Raw genomic sequence first — 18,283 nt, 5'->3', positions numbered from 1 at the left:
ACCCTGAGTCGCGACCCACGACCCTCTTGCGGTCTCGCTCTAGGAGCTGGGACATAGCCATGTGGCGGAGGGGGTGGGGAGGGGGCAGCAAAAGTTGGGCCCCAGTGAGTTTACAGTGTTAGTCGCTTCATGGTGTCAGACTCTTTGCGACCCCATGGACCGTAGCCCCCACTCCTTTGTCCATGGGATTTTCCGGGCAATAGTACTGGAGTGGGTTGCCATTTCCTCCTCCAGGGGATCTTCCCGACCCAGGGATCGAACCCCAGTCTCCTGCATTGAAACTAGATTCTTGCCCGCCCCGCCCCCGCCAGCCGGGGTGCTCTAGGAGCCGCGCGGAGACCCCCTGCACCGGTGCGAACAAGGCGCTGCAAGCGGTGCGGAGCGTGCGGGCCGCGGTCGGCAGCCTGCGCGCCATCTCGGCACCCAGCGCGCCCTGCTCGCCGCGGCCCTGGGGACTGCGGGCGGGTGCCGTCCGGGCACTGCGCACGGGCCCTGCTCTGCTGTCGGTGCGGAAATTCACAGAAAAACACGAATGGGTAACAAGAGAAAACGGTGTTGGAACAGTGGGAATCAGCAATTTTGCACAGGAAGCTTTGGGAGATGTTGTTTACTGTAGTCTGCCTGAAGTTCGACAAAGTTGAATAAACAAGAGGAGTTTGGTGCTTTGGAAAGTGTGAAAGCTGCTAGTGAACTCTATTCCCCTCTATCAGGAGAAGTAACGGAAATTAATAAAGCTCTAGCAGAAAATCCAGGACTTGTCAACAAGTCTTGTTATGAAGATGGTTGGCTGATCAATTCAGTAACCCTTCAGAACTAGATGAACTAATGAGTGAAGAAACATATGAAAAATACATAAAATCTATTGAGGAATGAAAATGGAACCCCTAAATAAACTACTTTGAAACAACTTAATCTAGCATAGTTGTCTTAAATTAGTGGTGGATAGATATTTAAAAAGCAACTTTTAGCAAAAGAAACTACTTGTAACAATGTTTCCTGAAGAAAATACCCCTTAATTTTCTAATGCCTTCAGATAAACACTATCTTTTCCACAGCATCCTGTGATTTTTAGGCTAGGCTCCAGTTATACTATTCAGAATTCCTGAACTTATCTCTGATAAAACTAATTACAAAAATTATGTAATTCAAGGATAACATGGTTATCTTATACCTTATATGACATTGTAACTTGCTTACAGCTATCCTTGGATTTGGGTCAAAATGATCTTCCCACTAGAAATAACTGGCAGTGGAGAAAAGTTTGTTAGTTGTATAGTGTCCAGTGAAGAATATTACTGTCTTAACTTTGCAGTATACTGTGTTTGCTGGTGCTATTTTTATACAGTGAAGCAACAGCCTTGCAGGAGAATAAACAATAATTAAAAAAAAAAGAAACTAGATTCTTCATGATCTGAGCCTCTACAGGGGTGAGGGGTGGCAATAAACAGGACATAGTAAATAACACGTCCCATGGCTGTGTGCTGCTAAGCATCTCAGAGGAGAAAACAGCAGGAGAGACAGGCAAGGGGACGTGTCCAGGGCTAGGGGCCTGAAGGCTCCACGGGGGACCAAGCCAACATCTGGATGTCTGCCTCTCCAGTCCTCAGGCGGGATCTTGGTTCCCAACCAGGGGCTGAACGCCAGGGGCGGAACTTGCACCCCACGCAGTGAAAGCATGGAGTCTTAACCACTGGGCCAGCAGGGAAGTCCCCCAAGGCATTCTTTCTGGCAGACGACACCCTGCCCCAGTGCTTTACAGGGGAAGGGCCCGGGGTTCCTTCCAGCCCCAGTCCCTCAAGCCCCGACCTGGCCAGTCAGCTGGACGGTTCTTCCTAGGGGGACAGTGCTGAGGGAGACCCGCAGTCTTTGAAGGTGGCCAGGACCTGGCCACGGGGATCACACCTGCCCCAAAGGCCCTGTGTGTGGCGGGGGTGCCCCTCACTCCTGTGACCGGTTCTCAGCAGGTGCAATCAGGGGTCTTCATCAGCTGACTTTAAGTTAATCAACAGGAAACGTGAGAGTTAATTTCATGAGTTACCTTGATTGGACCACAGGCTGCCCAGCAGTGAAACGTGATTTCTGGGTGTGTCTGTGAGGGTGTTTCTGGGAGAGTTTGCGTTTGGATCCGTAGACTGAGCGGAGCTGGGGGCCCTCCCCCGCATGGGTGGATGCCATCTGACCCACTGAGGGCCTGATCAGAGCAAAACGGTGGAAGGAGGTGGACTTTACTGTCTGCCTGACGGTCTGAGCTGGGACACTGCTCTCTGCCTGCCCTCGCCACTCCTGGTTCTCGTGTCTTCAGACCCAGACTGGAGCCTGCAACATCAGCTCTTTCCCTCTCAGGCCTTTGGACAGCACCACGGCTTTCCTGATACGGCAATGACACCACCCTAATGGCAGAAAGTGAAGAGCAACTAAAGAGCCTCTTGATGAAGGTGAAAGAGGAGAGTGAAAAAGCTGGCTTAAAACTCAACATTCAAAAAACTAAGACCATGGCATCCAGTCCCATCACTTCGTGACAGTAGTTGGGGAAACAATGGAAACAGTGACAGACTTTATTTTCTTGGGCTCCAAAATCACTGCAGATGGTGACTGCAGCAATTAAATGAAAAGATGCTCTTTGGAAGAAAAGACCAACCTAGATAGCATATGAAAAAGCAGAGACATTACTTTGCTGACAAATATCCGTATAGTCAAAGCTATGGTTTTTCCAGTAGTCATGTATGGATATGAGAGTTGGACCATAAAGAAGGCTCAGTGCCAAAGAATTGATGCTTTCAAACTGTGGTGTTGGAGAAGACTTTTGAGAGTCCCTTGTACTGAAAGGAGACCAAACCAGTTCATCCTAAAGGAAATCAACCTTGAATATTCATTGGAAGGACTGATGCTGAAGCTGAAGCTCCTATACTTTGGCCACCTGATGTGAAGAGCTGACTCATCTGAAAAGACCCTGATGCTGGGAAAGATTGAGGGCAGGAGGAGAAAGGGACGACAGAGGATGAGATGGTTGGATGGCACCAGCGACTCGATGGACATGAGTTTGAGCAAGCTCTGGTAGATAATGAAGGACAGGGAATCCTGGCGTGCTGCAGTCCATGGGGTTGCAAAGAGTCAGACATGACTGAGCAGCTGATCAACCACGATAGGAACACTACTCTTAGTGGACTATGGCCCACTCAACGGACCTCCTCTCATTTAATTACCACTGTAAAGACCTCATCTGGGAACATAGTCACAGTCAGAGGTAGGGTGGCTGGGACTTCCATACGTGAGTTCAGGAAGGCACAATTCAACCCATCCCTCTTCTCAGAAGAAAAGATACGAAACAAATATGAAAGGGCTGGCATCTCTGCGTTATGGGTTGAGGACACCAGGAACCTGTCATCTGTAAATTTACAATAAATGTTATGGGGAACAGGGAGTTCCCTGGTGGTCCAGAGGCTAAGACTCCATGCTCCCAATGCTGGGACCAGGGTTCAACCCCTAGTTAGGGAACTAGATCCCACACGCCATAGGAGCTTGCATGCAGCAGCTAAAGATCCCCCGTGCCACAACTAAGACCTGGCACAGATAAATAAATATTTTAAAAAGAATATATTATGGGGGACAGAGTCCCTCTTGGACTTGGTTGAGGGAGGCAGCATATGGCGGGGTGGAGGCAGGAAGGGAGAAGCCTTATCTGGACTCCCAGCAGGGTCCCGACACCCCCTCCCCACACCAGAGAGGGATGCAGGGGCAGGGTCAGCAGGGCCGGCAAAGGAGGTTTGGGGCAGGGCCCTGAGCCCCGGGAACTACCTCTGTCCCAAACCCTCCATGGTTCCCCTCACTCTTGCACTTATAACCCAACTCCTGCCTAGCCTACAAACCCCCACGTGTCTGGCCCCTGACCACTTCTCTGATTTCACCTCCTCACATCACTCCCTCTCTCTCCCTCCCGCCCTGCAAGCTTACTCCTGCCTCAGGGCCTTCGCACCCGCTGTGCCCTCTGCCTGGGAAGCTCCTGATTGCCACCGCTTCCATCAGCGTTGCCAGACAATTATCACCTTCTCAGAGAGGGTTTCTCCACCTGAAGCATCACCCTTGCCTCCAACTTCCTGTCCAGCTTCTGCATCCTCATGGCACCTCTGGAACAGTAATTTCTAGTTTACAGACGGCTCGCTCCCAGGCTCCGCTTGTCTTGTTCCCCACTGCATCCTGAGTCCCTGCATACAGCAGCTGCTGCATAAATGCTTGCTGAGTGGCTCCATGCACCCTCTACCCCCAGTTCCGAGAGATGGGATAGGAGAAAGGAGTCTGTGAATACTTTCTCATACCTGTAAGGACAGGTCCTCAGATGAAGCCGGCCCCCAGCTGCGGGAGACTTTCATCAAGGAAGGAGACAGCGGGGCTTCCCTGGTGGTTCAGTAGTAAAGGATCCACCTGATAATGCAGGAGATTCAGGTTTGATCCCTCACCCTGGAAGATTCCCACATCCCGCGGGGCAACTAAGCTCATGCACCACCGCTGTTGAGCCCGTGCTCTAGAGTTGGGGAGCCACAACTATTGAAGGCCTCACGCTGCAAAGCCTGTCCTGTGCAACAAGAGAAGCCAGAGCACCGCATCTAGAGAAGGCCCATGCAGCAACGAAGACCCAGCACGGCCAAAAATAAATGCATATTTAAAATTACTTTTAGGAAAGGAAGGATGCAGGGGACTTCCCTTGGTGGCCCAGTGGCTAAGACTGTGCTCCCAATGCAGTGGGCCTGGGTTCAGGTCAGGGAACTAGACCCCACATGTCGCAACTGAAAGATCCCACATATGCAACTAAGACCTGGTGCAGCCAAATATTTTAAAAGACTTTTTTTGCTTACAAAAAGCAGAACAAAAAAGGACGGAGACAGGAGAAGGAGAGAGGCTCAAAAGTGGGAGCCACACACACCCTGCAGCATCCCTCCCTTGGGGCGCCCCCTGGTGTACCATCCAGGCGACACCCTGCCGGCCGGCCGCCCTGGTGCAGGGACAGAGTGGTCGCACTCGTTGCCCGTGACCCTTGATGGCTTGGATGTGATTCCGCTCCTGGAGCTGGGCTGGCAGAGGTCATGCCTGCTGTGCAGAGGCAGCCCCTTGCCTGTCCTGGGGCCTGAGCTCTGACTCCAATCCTGCAGAGACCTGGGGGTCCACGCCCCCCAGCCCCCCTTGCCAAGGCATCCTGGACTTTCTCCTCTGGGCCTGAGAGCAACAGGTCAGGAAACCGTCCAAGCCTACCTCGCTAGGACACCACATACCTGTCCAGGACACATGTGCACAGACAGACAGACACACACACACACAATCGGCCCAGATCAAGACGGAGATGCATGCAAAGTCTGAGAGATGCTCTGGAGATGGTGACAGGTGGTGACAGAGACAGCGAGACAAGCCAGAAGCACAGAGTCGGGGGCATCATCAGAGACACCGAGAAGAGAGAGGTGCAGACCCGGGGCGGGGCAGGAGAGCTGGGTGCAGAGGAGGAGAGAGCAGGGGTGACACAGAGACAGCCCTGGAGTCAGGGAGACTCACAGACAGACAGCGAGAGGGCCGGGGCGGAGCGCAGGAGGCCCATGATGCCCCCAGGTGGACACCCGACGCCCAGGCCCCCACGCTGCATCCACGCTGACCTGTCCCTGACAGGCGTGGCACACAGGTGGCACCGGGGGTGGAAGAGACAGCCCTCAACACCTTGGAGCTGCGGCTGGCGTGGGAGATACGGGGCATCTGGGTGACCCTCTGCCACTGGCCTCACTGGTTGCAGCTCACAACACGCTGCCAAGGGGACTGGACCTCCGGCAACGTCGCTGGCTGCCTGCTGCTGGCACGGGTCGCCTGCCCCATGCAGGCCACCGTGCCAGGGTCCAGCCTCAGCAGGATCCAGGAGTACCCTCAGGATGAACGGCATTGGTGAGAGAGAGAGAGAGAGAGAGAGAGAGACCAGATGGGTATGCAGCAGGGCCTGGTGGTGTTTTATTTTTCACCATAGCTCTTATACCCTGAGTTAGTACATTTCTAAGGGAAGATAAGCACACAGAGTTAGTTTAACATTACATCAGTTTGTCCACGAAACCAGAGTGTTTTCTGCATACTTCTTTGTTAATGAGAGAGTTGTACATTATCTTCTGGCCTTGGGGCCTATTGACATTTTAGGACCTAGGTGAATGCAAAGCTGTTTTCTGTAATCTATTCTTTATTGTTCCATTTTGCCTTGAGAAAACCGAAAAGAAAACAGAAAACAGAAAACAGAAAAGTTGCAGTTTCATGGTACAGCAGGTTGCAACATAGTAGAAATACAATCCTGTTAACACAAAGGTCAGTCCTTTTTGCAGAAGTTATCAGTTAAATTTATCTAAAAGGTTTACCACACAAAGACTCTGCAGCTCTGGTGAGACAGCCCCTGTTTAGCATTCCTGGTTAACAATTTTAACTCTTATTTTTCTAAATCTCTAACTATATTAACAATAGTTTCCACTGCACAACCTCAGCACATTAAGAGCAAAAACACAGCAAACATTGATCCAATAACCACTTTTAGAATAATATTTTTGTGTTCTCTAATAGGGCTTCCTCACCCTCGAAGGGCTCTGTGCCTATTAGGGCCTTTTGTGTGATCAGGTTCTTTATGCTGTTTATGATTAAGGTGTTGTGAGCAGTCGTGTGCATTAGTACGCATTTGCCAAGCAGGCTAGAATGCCAGAAAAGGGGTCTAAATTGAAACACTCCTTTCATCCTGGATAATCTTACAGGATACCACCGTCCGGGGGACATATTGATCAAAGTTCTAAGTTGATTCTGTTTGGAAAGAGATCGGGGGACTTCTGCCTGTGTCACAGAAATTAGGGAGTAGTCTAATATAGCAAGCATCAGAAAGACAGAGATCATCTTTAAGGTGAGCGCCGGGGCAGCTTTTCGAAATCCCTGAGGTCCTGATCTGCCTTGCTTGTCAGGTCTTCTCCTCCTGACCTCGTCATGGGTGGGATCTCGTGTGCTGGCTCCAGCACCGCCACATTCAGTGCCCGCTGCTACCGTGCTGCGGCTGGCCTGGTGCCCCCTCTGAACCCTGTGCCCGGCCGGGCTTTGGCCACTGCCCACTGGGTTTTCACCAGGGGCATGGCTGGATGGTGAATGCCCCCGGGAAGCAAAGGCCTGGGTTCCAGCATTGTTGTTGCTTAGTCGCTAAGTCGCGGCCAACTCTTTGTGACCGCGTGGACTGTAGCCCGCCAGGCTCCTCGGTCTGGTCCACGGAATTTCCGAATTCAAGTTCAAACCCCAGCCTTGCCACTCAGTCGCTGTGGGAGTTTGGGGGATTTCTCCCTGGGCCACCTTCTCATCCCCATTTTTACCAGTGAGGTAACAATGTGACCGCTGGACCATAAAGAAGGCTGAGTGCCAAAGAATTGATGCTTTCCAACTGTGGTGCTGGAGAAGACTCTTGAGAGTCTCCTGGCCTGCAAGGAGATCCAACCAGACAGAGGATCCTGGCGGGCTACAGTCCACGCGGTCACAAAGAGTGGGGCACGACTTAGCGACTAAATAACAACAATGCCCGAATCCAGGCCTTTGCTTCCGGGGCCCGTTCACCATCCAGCCATGCCCCAGTCAACCCTAAAGGAAATCAGCCCTGAATATTCCTTGGGAGGACTGATGCTGAAGCTGAAGCTCCAATACTTTATGCTATATCCCATCTGGTAGCTCTCATTTCCAAAGGACTGCTATGCTAAGAATTCCCCAGCGGCTCCATCCTCTCACTGCCAGTATCTGGGATCAGTCTCTGCTCTGGGAACTCAGATCCCTCAAGTCTCTCTGCCAAAAAAAAAATAAAGACTTCTATAATATATACTCTCTTCTCGAGCCGTTTTATAGTGGTTTATAATTTGTTGCTGATAATATTATCTGGGAATCATTCGGGGGAAATTTATAATGGATGACTTAGAAATAACGTACTCTAGTATTTAACGACCGTGAGAGCTTTGTCTTAAAGGTTTGTTTGTTTCTGTTTGGCTGCGCCGGGTCTTGGCTGCTTCCTCTGGCGGCGGCGAGCGGGAGCTGCTCTCCAGTCGCGGCGCGGCTGGCTTCTCACTGCACTGGCTCCTCTTCGGGCAGCGCCCGGCGCTGGGTGTGCGGCCGCTATAGTCGCTGCACGTGGGCTCAGCCGTTGCGGCTCCCGGGCTCCAGAGCGCAGGCTCAGTAGTTGCGATGTGCTGGCCCAGTTGCTCGGCGGCATGTGGGATCTTCCCGGACCCGGGATCGAACCTGCGTCCCCTGCGTTGGCAGGCAGACTCTTCACCGCTGAGTCGTAAGGGAAGCCCTGTGAGCGCTTTCAGAAAGGGCTTAGTTTCCCTCCTGAGAGCTTTCTCCCCGACACGCGTTAGATCCCAGCTCAGTTGCCGTGACTGGGAGCACGTGTGCCCTGACCTGTTTCTCCTTCAGGAAACAGGGACAGGCCTGCCTTCCTGTGCGTGCCTGGGGGCAGGGGGCCTCACCAAGGGGCAGCGTGTCAGGCACTGGGGACCCCAGGGGCTCCTCCTCACCTTTCTGTGTCTGTCTGTCTTCCTGCCTGTGCGCCGGAGCACGCCCCGCACCCCGCCTCCGCCCCGGGGCTCGGCCTCAGCGGCTGCAACAACTAACCCAGCTGCCAGGGCCTCCAGGGGAGCTTGGGAGGAGCCATCACTGGGACCAAGTCTCTCCCTCTGTGGCCTAAAGCTGCCGACGTCCTAACCTGCGTCTTTGTCTTCCGTAGTGAGCGGCACTTGGCGGGCGTGGCGGAGTTAAGGATGCGAAGAGCAGGAGGTTATCGGGGTAACCTGGTGAGTCCCTATGAGGGGGGACAGGAGGGGCGGGGTCAGAAGGAGCTGGGGCTGCGGAGGCAGAGGTCGGAGGAGGACTCCCTCAGGACACGGAGGAAGGAGCCACAAGCCAAGGCCTCTGGGCGACCTCAAGAAGCCGGGAAAGGCAGGAGCAGACCCTCCAGAAGCAATGCCCTGACCTCAGCTCAGGGGAGCCAGGGTGATCCTGACCCATGTGGTGTGAAGCCAGGAGCTTTGCGGCCACTTGTTGGGGCATCCACGGGGCTCCTGTATCTCCCAACACAAACCCCCCCACCAGGTCTTCTGAAATGCGGAGACCACCCCCCACACACACCAGCCAAGGCCCCAGGAGGCAGCCGTTCTTCCCTACCTGGTCCAGGGCCAGCTACCCAGTCCCTCAGTGGCCTGGGTCTCCGCTTCCCCTCCCGGCCCAGTCTGCCTGGCATGCACGTCACCCACCTGAGCAGCCAGGCCCAGCCCACAGGCGGCCCCTGCCCCTCTCCCCTGCTCACTGGGAAGCTGAGGTGGGAAAGGCTGGGTTTGGGAGTCAGCCCGCCCCCCGCACAGCCTGGGCACAGCAGGCGCTCTGAGGCCTGGAGCAGAGGGGGCAGGAAGGCAGGAGAGGTGGCCTGGCGGGGGCTGGGCAGACGCGGAGTGTCCGCCCCGCAGCTGGAGGCTCTCAGCCCGCCTCCCGGGGCACTGCCCGTTCCCTCAGGGCGCCGGGCACCCAAGCCTCCCAGCACCCCCTCCCCTGGGCGCAATTACGGGTCCTCCAGGCTAATCGCTGGGGTTGACTCACTCCTGGCCCCGCTTCCCTAATGAGGCCTTTGTCCCCTTAATTGGCCATCTCCAGGCGCTTTTCTCCGCGCCCCCCACCTACGCTGCCTGTCCCAGATCTCAGGCCCAACTATGTGCTAATTGGGCCTTTGGGGGGGCACACAACATGACCCCTCCCCTCTCTGTCCCCTGGCCTGCCTATATCAGAACCCCACCTATGGGCTGCTCACACCTCGGGGCCGGGGTGAGGGCACAGGACGGTTCCGATTCCCCAGGCCCTGCCCCGCCAACCAGGGTCGTGCCCCTCCCTGTGGGTCCCCCACCCCCGTCTCTCTTCCCGTGCCCCTCCCTGGCCCTGGGCCCCCTCACAGATTTGTGGGGGTGGCTGCTTTCTGATCAGCATTGTGGGGAGCCGCTCCATCACCCCAGCCATGCACCCTGGGGCTCCCGCAGGCCCTGGAATCTCTGAGTCAGGCCCCCGGGAGCTGTGCGCCTTTGTGAGCGGGGCGGCTGCCCATGTGCTGCGTGCCCTACACCCACGGCGGGCCAGGCCCCCCAAAAGGAGACCCAACCACAGGCGGTTCCTACACAACCAGATCTGCAGGTGAGCGGGGGTGGGGTGGGGGGGGCAGCGTGGGAGGGGGCTGGGAGGGGCCGGGGTGGGACCCAGGCCCAGACAGCACAGAGCAAAGGGGACCCCCAGGGCCGGCTGCACCCAACGTGCATCTACGGAGTGCCGACTGTGTGCCGGCCCCAGAGACCCATCCGTAGGATGCAAAGTTCTCTGCTTCGGGACTCCCTGGAGGTCCAGTGGTTAAGCCTCCGTGCTTCCACTCAGGAGGCATGGGTTCAATCCCTGGTCTGGGAACTAAGACCCTGCATGCCGTGGGCATGGCCAGAAAAGCTCTCTGCTTCATGGAGTCTGTGTTCCAGTGGGGAGGCAGCTGATAAGGGACTGTCAAAATAAAGAAGCGGGGCCTTCCCTGGCGGTCCAGGGCTTAAGCCTTCGCCTTCCAATGCAAGGGGTGCAGGTTCGGCCCCTGGGCAGGGAGTTAAGATCCCACACAGCGTGAAAGTGAAAGTGTTAGTTGCCCAGTCACGTCCCACTCTGTGTTGCCCCACGCACTGCACCCCGCCAGGCTCCTCTGTCCATGGGATTCTCCAGGCAAGGATACTGGGGTGGGTAGCCTTTTCCTTCTCCAGGAGATCTTCTCGACCCAGGGACCAAACCCAGGTCTCCCTCATTGCAGGCGGATTCCTTACCAGCTGAGCAGGAGGCCCAAGATCCCACATACCTTGTGACCAAAAAAAATAAAAAAACCAAAACATAAAACAGAAGCAATATTTAACAAACTCAATAAAGACTTTAAAAAAATAAAGAAGTGAATGACATCATATGAGGCTCCAACATGACAGGATGGTGAGTGAAAGGAACCAGACACGAAAGGTCCCCTACAGTGTGAGTCCATTGCTGTGAAGTATCCAGAACGGGCACAGCCACAGAGCAGGAAGCAGGTTGGCGGGTGCCAGGGGCTGGGGGCTGGGCTGGGGAGACATGCCTAACAGGTGCCAGGTCTCCTGGGATGTAATGGAAAGTTCTGGAACTAATTAGAGGGGGTGTTTGCATGACATCATGAGTGTACTGAAGGCCACTGAATTGCACGCTTTAAAATGGTTCCTTTTAAATACTGTGAATTTTACCTCAATTTTTACAAAGGATACAGCGTGTTCGAAGGTGGTGAGTCTGTGGAGGGCGTGCTGGGGGCGGGGTGGCATTTTAGGAAAGGTGTCCAGGAGGGCCTTCCTGGGGAGGGGAGGGAGGAGCCCTGCGGAGATGAGGAGGGCAGCCCGGAAAGGGAGCGTACTGCAAAGGCCCAGAGGCACCAGGGAGCAGGCCTGGGGAGGCTGGAGCAGAGTGCAAGGGGAGGGACTCAGGTTCAAGACAGACAGGGGACTGATCGGGGGACCTTGTGGGCCTCAGAGGGACTTGGGCTCTGGGTAGGGAGGTGGGGGGGTCTGAAAGGACCCCTCGGACTGTCGATCAGGGATGCAGGAGGCTAGGGATGGTGGTGGCTCAGATGACGGAGGCAGGGTCCAACTCCGGGGCTGTTTGAAGGCAGCGCCTTTCTAACCCACACACCACGCACGCTTGGCCTTTCTTCTGCTTGAGCACCCCTCCCGTGGCTCCCATGGCCCTCAGTGCAGAGACTCTGCCCCGCCAGCCCCTGTTCCCCTGCCAGCCTCAGCTCCCCACCTAGCTCTGCACCATTCAGCCTCTTGCGGGGGCCATGCCTTGCCCTGTCTCTGGGCATGTGGATGGAGACCTCTGTTCCTCCGGCTCTCGCCCAGCCTGTCCATGCCCACACACCCGCCCAGCCCTGTGCTCGCCCCTCACCCTGTGACAGTGACCATTTTTTGAGGTTGCTGTGTGCCAAGTACACTGTCTTAAGGCCCTGACATACGCTAGGTCGCTTAACATTCCCACAAACCTGAACTGTAGGTTCTGTCTTTTCCCTATATTACTGACAAGAGAGCTCAGAGAGGTGCAATGACTTGTCCAAGGCTACACAGCTAGAGAGGTGAGACAACTATAGGCAGTCTGAGTCCATGCTGTGGACCACTCTGTAGTCCTGCCTGGATATAGCATCTCTGGGACTGGGTGGTGAGGGTGAGGGTGATGGTGGTGATGGTGATGAGGGTGAAGATGATGGTGATAATGATGAAGGTGACGGTGAGGATGATGGTAGTGACTGTGATGATGGTGATGGTGGTGAGGATGGTGGTGATGGTGGTGATGGTGATGGTAGTGATGGTGAGGGTGGTGGTGATGTTGAGGGTGATGATGGTGATGGTGATGGTAGTGGTGGTGAGGGTGGTGGTGGCGGTGAGGGTGGTGGTGGTGATGGTGATGGTGGTGATGGTGAGGGTGGTGATGGTGAGGGTGATGGTGGTGGTGGTGAGGGTGAGGATGATGGTGATGGTAGTTATGGTGATGGTGGTGATGGTGAGGGTGATGGTGAGGTTGATGGTGGTAGTGATGGTGAGGGTGGTGATGATAGTGATGGTGGTGATGGTGATGGTAGTGGTGGTGAGGGTGGTGGTGATGGTGGTGGTGGTGAGGGTGAGGGTGATGGTGATGATGGTGAGGGTGGTGGTGGTGAGGGTGATGGTGAGGGTGAGGGTGATGATGGTGAGGGTGATGGTGGTGATGAGGGTGATGGTGGTGATGGTAGTGGTGGTGAGGGTGGTGGTGGTGGTGAGGGTAGTGGTGGTGATGTTGAGGGTGATGATGAGGGTGATGGTGGTGATGGTGAGGGTGATGGTGATGGTGGTGATGAGGGTGATGGTGATGATGGTGAGGGTGATGGTGATGGTGGTGATGAGGGTGATGGTGGTAATGGTGATGGTAGTGGTGTTGAGGGTGGTAGTGGTGTTGAGGGTGGTAGTGGTGGTGAGGGTGGTGGTGGTGATGGTGATGGTAGTGGTGGTGAGGGTGGTGGTGGTGGTGAGGGTGGTGGTGGTGATGTTGAGGGTGATGGTGGTGGTGGTGAGGGTGAGGGTGATGGTGGTGATGAGGGTGATGGTGGTGATGGTGATGGTAGTGGTGGTGAGGGTGGTGGTGGTGATGGTGATGGTAGTGGTGGTGAGGGTGGTGGTGGTGGTGAGGGTGATGGTGGTGATGAGGGTGATGGTGATGATGGTGAGGGTGATGGTGGTGATGGTGATGGTAGTGGTGGTGAGGGTGGTGGTGGTGATGGTGATGGTAGTGGTGGTGAGGGTGGTGGTGGTGGTAATGGTGAGGTTGATGGTGGTGGTGAGGGTGAGGGTGGTGATGAGGGTGATGGTGCTGAGGCTGAGGGGATGGTAAGGATGATGGCGGTGGCGACGGAGCTATTGGACACTTCCCACGTGCCGGGCACTGTTCTGAGTACTTTAGTTTTAGCCCCCGATGTCCCTTACAGTGAGCATGAGCTCAGGAACTGCTGACAGCAGCCCCAGGAGGCGGGTGCTGTCACAGTCCTCCTTTTCAGATGAGGAAACTGAGGCACAGAGTGGTGAAGTGACTTGCCCAAGCTCCTGTTTTTCTGGAGGGGGGGTGACTGTGGGGACTTGCCCCAGGAGAGCCTGGACCACACATGAGTGAGTGGGAGCCGCCCCACCTGACCGCTGCTCCCCTGCCGCAAGTGGCCTTCCTCCAGGGAGCCCAGGATGGAAGACACACGTGGCCCCAAACACGGGCCTGCCCCATGTTCCAGAGCCAGCCTCCTCACCGACTGCTCAAGGACCCCACCCCACCTTCAGCCTGCCCCCCAGTCTGGACCCCAGCAATGACACCGGTTTCTGCGGCTCCCTGCCTGTCCTCCCCGCCCCCGAGGGCCAGCCTCCGGTGGCACAGACCTCCCCACCTCCACGGTGGTTCTGCCCCAGGCTCCCCGAGGCCCTGGCCACCCACAGTGAGCACATCCCCCTGGGCACGCAGGCGCAACCGACAAGATCCAGGACGCAGGCGAGCTCACCTCGCGCCTCCCCACCCATGCCCTCCTCCTCTCTCCGGGTCCCCTCAGGCCCTGCTCCCCCGGGAACCCACCCACACTAGAGATTGTTTAACTCTGTGTGAAAATTTTTCAAACCTGCAGAAAAGTCAAAAGACAGCTGTCTGATGCAGCAGTTCTTTTACTGAAACTTTATTTGGCAGCTCTGGGTCTCAGTTGCGGCCTGCGGCAAGGCCCTTCAGGGATCTAGCTCCCCAACCAGGGATGGAACCCGCGGCCCCTGCTTTGGAAGCACGGTGTGTCTTAGCCACTGGACCACTGGGGAAGTCCCAGCAGATACATTTTCTAAAATTAATTAATTAACTTTTGTTTATCTTCGCAGCTGTGTGGGTTTCTCTCTAGTTGTGGCGAGCAGGGGCTCCTCTCTGGGTGCGTGCCTGGGCTTCTCGTTGCTGTGGCTTCTCTCCTTGGGGAGCACGGGCTTCTGGCACAGGCTCAAGGCGTGGTGCTCGGGCTTAGTTTATCCAGGGCATGCGGGGTCTTCCCTGATCAGTAATCGAGCCTGCCGTCTTAGTCACTGAACCACCAGGGAAGTTCCAACAGATACATTTTTTACATAAACCTTTCCTTGGAGGTTTAACATAGTAGAAAAAAAAAAATGCACACATCATCTGTGTGGAGCTTAATGAATTTTTCCTAAAGGGGACCCGCTGATAAAATCAACATTCAGATCCAGGAACAGGGCATTTCTTGCCTCCAAAGATCCTGGTGGGATCTCCTTCCCGTGAGTCACCATCCTGACGCCTCTCCCTGTTGATCGAGTTAGCCTGGTTTTGAACTTCTATTTCTATGGTGTCACGCACCCACTAAGTCTCACTGCTTTTGTTCAAAATCATATTTTTGCATTCATCTGCTGGAACATCCACGATCAAACACGACAGACTGGGCAGGGCACTGAGGACAACCTTCTCCTGATTCTGGAGCCCGAGGCCCCAGACCAAGGTGCTCGCGGGGAGAGGCCTCCTCCTTGCTTCTCCTGTGGTCATCCCTCTGTGCGTCCTAATCTCCTCCTCGTGGGTTAGGAGCCACTCTGATGATGTCATTTTAACTTAATCACCTCTCTAAAGACTCAATCTCCAAGTGCAGTCACGTGTTGAGGCCCTGGGTCTTCCCTGGTGGCTCAGGGGTAAAGACTCTCCCTGTGATGCAGGCGACCTGGGTTCAATCCCTGGGTCGGGAAGATTTCCCCTGGAGAAGGAAATAACAACCCACTGTAGTATCTTGCCTGGAGAATCCCATGGACAGAGGAGCCTGGCAGGCTACGGTCCCTGGGGTCGCAGAGTCAGACACAATTGAGCCACTTTTCACTTTCTTAGGTGCTGGGGGTTAAAACTTCAACATATCCATTTTAGGGGGACACAGTGCAGTGCAAGACCCACCTGCATTGCTACTGAGGGGGTAGGAATACTGGGGGGAGACCCATGCAGTGACTACTGCAGTCATCCAGGTGAGGAGGCTGGGGACTCCAGCCAGGGGTTGGTGGAGATTCTGAGAGGGTTGGTGGAGATGCAGATTCATAGCCCTTGAGGAAGCAGAATCCACATGGCTTCAATGTTAGAGTGGCGCTGCCAGTCCACAGAGTGCCTTTGTGCAAAAAAAAAAAAAAAAATTTGTAAAGGCACGCCTTAAGGCATTTTTTACTTCTACATGTTGGAATATGGTCAGAATAAATCTAAATGCCAAACATATTGGGATTTCCTGGTGACTCACGGGTAAAGAATCCTGCAAATGCAGAAGACATGGGTTCCATCCCTGGTCTAGAAAGATCACACAGGCCTCGGGACAACTAAGCCCACGCACCACACTATTGAGCCTGCGCTCCAGAGCCCGGGAGCCAGGACAACTGAGCCTCACGCTGCAGCTACTGAGGCCCTTGCACCCTGGAACCTGTGCTCTGCAACCAGAGAAGCCACCGCGATGAGAAGCCGGCGCTCCTCAACTAGAGAGGAGCCCTTGTTTGCCTCAAGGAAGGAAGGCCCCACAGCTGTTCATAGCTTCCCTGTGGATGGGGTTGGAAGTGAAACAAAGGGTTAGTTAATCAGTCCTGTCCAACTCTGCGACCCTATGGACTGTAGCCCACCAGGCTCCTCTGTCCATGGGGATTCTTCAGGCGAGAATACTGGAGTGGGTTGCCATTTTCTTCTTCAGGGAAACCTCCACCCAGGGATTGAACCTGTGTCTCCTACATTGCACGCAGATTCTTTACCATCTGAGCCACCAGGGAAGCCCATGAATGGGGTTAGAGACACTGAACTGTGGGACTCAAGCAAATGGACCCGGGGCAGAGACAGTAGCATAAAGACAAATGGGGAGGGAGAGAAGAGACACGTCACTACTGGGATGGCAGACGGGAGGGGATTTCACCGTGGTCACCCCTGTAACGCCCAACTCTTTCTGCAGGCAGTTTGCCAAGATCGAAGCTGCCACCCAGCGCCTGGCCATGTCCATCCTGTCCCAGGAGGCGCCTCCCCAGAGACCGCCGCCCCAGAGGCCGCCCCCACCACCTGCGTCCCCCTTCCTGGGCGTGGCCTGTGCCGTGGCGCCCACCGAGGCACCCCGTGCTGGCCCCAGCCTGAGTCTCGCTGCCCTGGATGCCTCCACCCTCGACCTCTTTGAGGATATTGCACTCCCCCCGCCGTGTCCTTCGGCACCATCTGACCTGTCCCTTTGCGCGCTGGGCCAGCCGGCCCTGAGGCAGGACACACGGCTCTATGACCCCCTGCTCCCTTCCCCGCGTTCCCTGGGGGGAGGGGAGCAGCTCTTGGCTTCTGAGGGTCGCTGGGGGGGCAGGTGGGAGGTGTCTTGTGCCTGCCCTTCTCAGGGGACCCCCGAAGGCTGGGGGACCTGCTTCCCGTGACACCCAATCACAACCCAGCCCAGGCTCCCAGACAGACCAGAGCCCCTGCCATGACAGCTCCTCAGCTGCCTGCTGGGCAGTCCCTTGTCCCATCCACGCCCGTTCTGGCAACCTCTGGCCATAGGAATCCCCCCAGACTCCCGCCTCAGCCTCAAGGGCCTTCTCCCAAGTCCAGGGCCCCCAGTTCGGCCTCTGGAGTGGGGCAGGGGGTGCTCTCTCCCTCCTCACCTTCTCCCTTCTTTCTGCCCAGCCCCACCTCCTTGGTGACTGTCTCTCCGGCTCCCCCTCACCCTGGTTCAGCTCTTTCTAACGTCTGGTCTCCTCTTGTTTATTCCCAAAGATTTCTGGAGTGCCTACTGCATTCCAGGCCCAGATCTGGGTGTGGAGGACTCAGCAGTGAATAAAACAGACATCTCTGCCCTCGTGGAGTTCACATGGCAGGATGTGGGGTAAAGTTGGGGTGGCTGAAAATAAATGAGTACATTCATACTTTTTTTTTTAAGGCAAGATAAATTTCCAATTTCAGATTGGTATTAGTGCTGGGAAGAAAATATCCATAGCATAGCGACCCAATCCGGTGACTCCTTGATATAGGGTGGTCAGGGAAGGCCTTCAATGACAAGGAGCTGGTACTGTGAAAAAGTCTGGGGTTTCAGGCAGAGGGACCAGCCGGTGCAAAGGCCCTGAGGTGGGACGTTGGGGGCCAGCCTGGCTGGAGCGGAGTGAGCCGGAGGAGAGTGGTAAGACTGGAGGGCGGTCGAGGGGCCGAAAAGGCAGACCGTGATTTGGGAGTAGTTTGGTTTTTTTTCCAGAAGTAATGGAAAATTCTCTCTCCACCGCTTTCTCGCAAGCCCACTTCCAAGCACCATCTAAACATTAGGACACCACCCGAGCACTCAGGTGCTGTGAGAGGGAAAACTGAGGCTCCAAGAGAACAGACTAAAGAGCGCGGAGAGGGAGGGACTTCTTGGCTTGTCGCGCCCTCAGACCTTTCCTGGAAAGTGCGTGGGTCTCTCTGTAAGCTTCAGTCTCTAGCTAGAAGGGCCAGGTTCGGACCCAAGTCCTGCCCCTGCGCCGCGCACCCCCCGCCCTTCGCCGCTGTCGTTAGAACTTGACAGCCCGGCTGCTCGCGACCCACCAACCTCTGGGGCTGCAGTCTCAAGTTCTCTGTACCCTTTAGACTCACCAGCACGCCGTTCGCGACTCCCCATTGGCCCGACGCTCTGCCTTTCTCCAGGGCGGGCCAATCATGCTCTCAAGACGGACAGCCTGGCTCACCG

General features: G+C 55.4%; 1 protein-coding gene and 1 pseudogene across 1 annotated transcript; both read left to right on the top strand.

Annotated features, from left to right (window-relative positions):
- Nucleotides 1-209: 209 nt before the first annotated feature.
- LOC139029978 (glycine cleavage system H protein, mitochondrial pseudogene) lies at nucleotides 210-917 on the top strand (annotated as a pseudogene).
- An 8,574-nt stretch (nucleotides 918-9,491) lies between these two features.
- On the top strand, nucleotides 9,492-18,203 carry C20H19orf85 (chromosome 20 C19orf85 homolog). Its single transcript, XM_070450345.1, has 2 exons — nucleotides 9,492-10,197; nucleotides 16,547-18,203. Exons 1-2 carry the CDS (start codon nucleotides 10,025-10,027, stop codon nucleotides 17,001-17,003), a joined length of 630 nt encoding a protein of 209 aa, XP_070306446.1. The 5' UTR covers nucleotides 9,492-10,024; the 3' UTR covers nucleotides 17,004-18,203.
- Nucleotides 18,204-18,283: the final 80 nt, after the last annotated feature.

This window comes from Odocoileus virginianus, chromosome 20 (assembly GCF_023699985.2).
Source record: "Odocoileus virginianus isolate 20LAN1187 ecotype Illinois chromosome 20, Ovbor_1.2, whole genome shotgun sequence".
NCBI classification, from domain to species: domain Eukaryota; kingdom Metazoa; phylum Chordata; class Mammalia; order Artiodactyla; family Cervidae; genus Odocoileus; species Odocoileus virginianus.
This window is presented reverse-complemented; position numbering and strand designations above follow the sequence as displayed.